The sequence below is a fragment of the Sinocyclocheilus grahami genome, unplaced genomic scaffold (genome assembly GCF_001515645.1).
Source record: "Sinocyclocheilus grahami isolate Dianchi unplaced genomic scaffold, SAMN03320097.WGS_v1.1 scaffold1053.1, whole genome shotgun sequence".
Classification (NCBI taxonomy): domain Eukaryota; kingdom Metazoa; phylum Chordata; class Actinopteri; order Cypriniformes; family Cyprinidae; genus Sinocyclocheilus; species Sinocyclocheilus grahami.
In genome coordinates this window covers 525,597-527,418 of record NW_015506232.1, presented here as the reverse complement: position 1 = coordinate 527,418, position 1,822 = coordinate 525,597, and the positions used below count along the sequence as shown (strand labels likewise).

Sequence of the window (1,822 nt, the reverse complement as noted above, 5' to 3'; positions counted from 1 at the left end):
TAAATGCGCAGTTGCCATGTTCAGACATATTTCTGTAATATTGTAAGGAAGGAGACGCGAGCGTGGCCAGAGCAGACACACAGAGGAGGACAGGAATGTGTTCTTACGCAATGAACGCGTGTGAGCTCCAGACGCGTCGCGTTTACTCCGGTGGGCGGGGCTCGGGGCGCTGCGTCCAGCCAATCCCCGCGCCGCTGATCTCCCCCCCCCCTCTCTCTCTCTCTCTCTCACACAACTGCTGGAGTCTCGCAGAAGAAGCGCGAGCGCGGAGGATGAGGAGGATGAGGATGAGGATGGATGCTATACCGTGTCGTCTCGTGCTTTTAGCCCTGTTCTTTGGAGCCAGGATCCAGCACACAGAAGGTACGAGCAGCTGTGTGTGTGTGTGTGTGTGTGTGTGTGTGTGTGTGTGTGTGTGTGTGTGTACGCCGCTCGTCTGGCGCCAGAGGAGGGCTGCTCTTTGTTTGCAAGCAGCTGCAGCCCCAAAGAGTGTTTCTGCAAAGATGGCGCAGGCCAGAGTGCACCAGTGACATCATATAACCGCCGGAGCCGATCTAGATTCCTGTGTTTGCACACGAGCCTCAGACCCGTCACACTGAAGGTGTTTCCACAGCATCCACACCATGACTTAGCGTCAGGTTCACTTCTAAAGGAGCCTTGTCTCAGTTTGGGCTGAAGACTCAATCCAAAAACACCCAGATTATTCAGATACTTGACAAATAAGTAAATAATTTGACAAAAGGTTTTGAGTTGAAATATTTTATTAGCTCGTTAGATGCAAAATAGTTCTTAGCAAGCGACTTTTAGCCAAATAAATGAACAAGTTCAAACAAGATGGACATAATTAGTAATAATATACAGCCATACCATGACTTTACCCAATAAATAACGTGACATGCACTTTTGAGTGCACTTTTTGCACTTTTTGCAAAAAGTGTTTTATGAAATTGAAAACCGAGTCAAAGGCTGAGAATTAGTGTCTGGTTCTGCAGATTTGGTGTGTGCTTCTGCTGTCTGAGTGTCAGCTTTCAGAAACTGTGATTTTGTGTGTAAGCAGTTGAACAAAACTGTAAGAAGCCTCTTAGGATGAAGGGATGAAACTGGAGGACAGAGGAGTATATCATTTACTGCTCACTCCAAAGAACCATCAGGTGCACTTTAGCTGTCTGCCATCATGTTGTGGGAATATTGTTAATTAGGAAATTCTTAATAATCTTAAAGCAAGAAACACTTTGAATCTTCATAAAGTGGCTTGATGATCACAGTGTTGCTCTGAAATATTTACAATTGAAATATGAAGTCAGAGCAGGACGTATTGAACAGCCCATTCTTTGTGTGTGCAAGTGTGTGTCTGTGTGTGCACGTGTGTGTGTGAGTGTGTGTGTGTGTGTGTGTGTGCACACGTGCGTGCGTGCGAGTGTGTCTCTGTGTGTGAGTGTGTGCGCGCGCGTGTGTGTGTGTGTGTGTGTGTGAGTGTGTCTCTGTGTGTGAGTCTCTCTGTGTGTGTGTGTGTGAGAGAGAGAGAGTGTGTGTGTGTGTGTCTGTGTGTCTCTGTGTGTGTGTGTGTGTGTGTGTGTGTGTCTGTGTGTGTGAGAGTGTGAGTGTGTATGTGTGTGAGTGTGTGTGTGAGTCTCTCTGTGTGTGTGTGAGTGTGTGTGTCTCTGTGTGTGAGAGAGAGTGTGTGTGTGTGTGTGTGTGTCTCTCTGTGTGTGAGTCTCTCTGTGTGTGTGTGTGTGTGTGTGTGTGTGTGTGTCTGTGTGTGTGAGTGTGTGTGTGTGTGTGTGTGTGTGAGTGTGGCTCTGTGTGTGTGTGTGTGTGTGTG

General features: G+C 47.4%; 1 protein-coding gene across 1 annotated transcript in view; it reads left to right on the top strand.

Moving 5' to 3' along the window:
• The first annotated feature begins 236 nt into the window (after window positions 1-236).
• The window catches only part of LOC107566165 (TGF-beta receptor type-1-like), a 57,530-nt gene continuing 55,944 nt past the window's right edge, over window positions 237-1,822 (top strand). Inside the window, exon 1 of the mRNA XM_016251542.1 lies at window positions 237-363. Coding sequence (XP_016107028.1) covers window positions 273-363 — 91 coding nt within the window. The 5' untranslated portion in view covers window positions 237-272. The remainder of the gene's footprint in view (window positions 364-1,822) is intronic.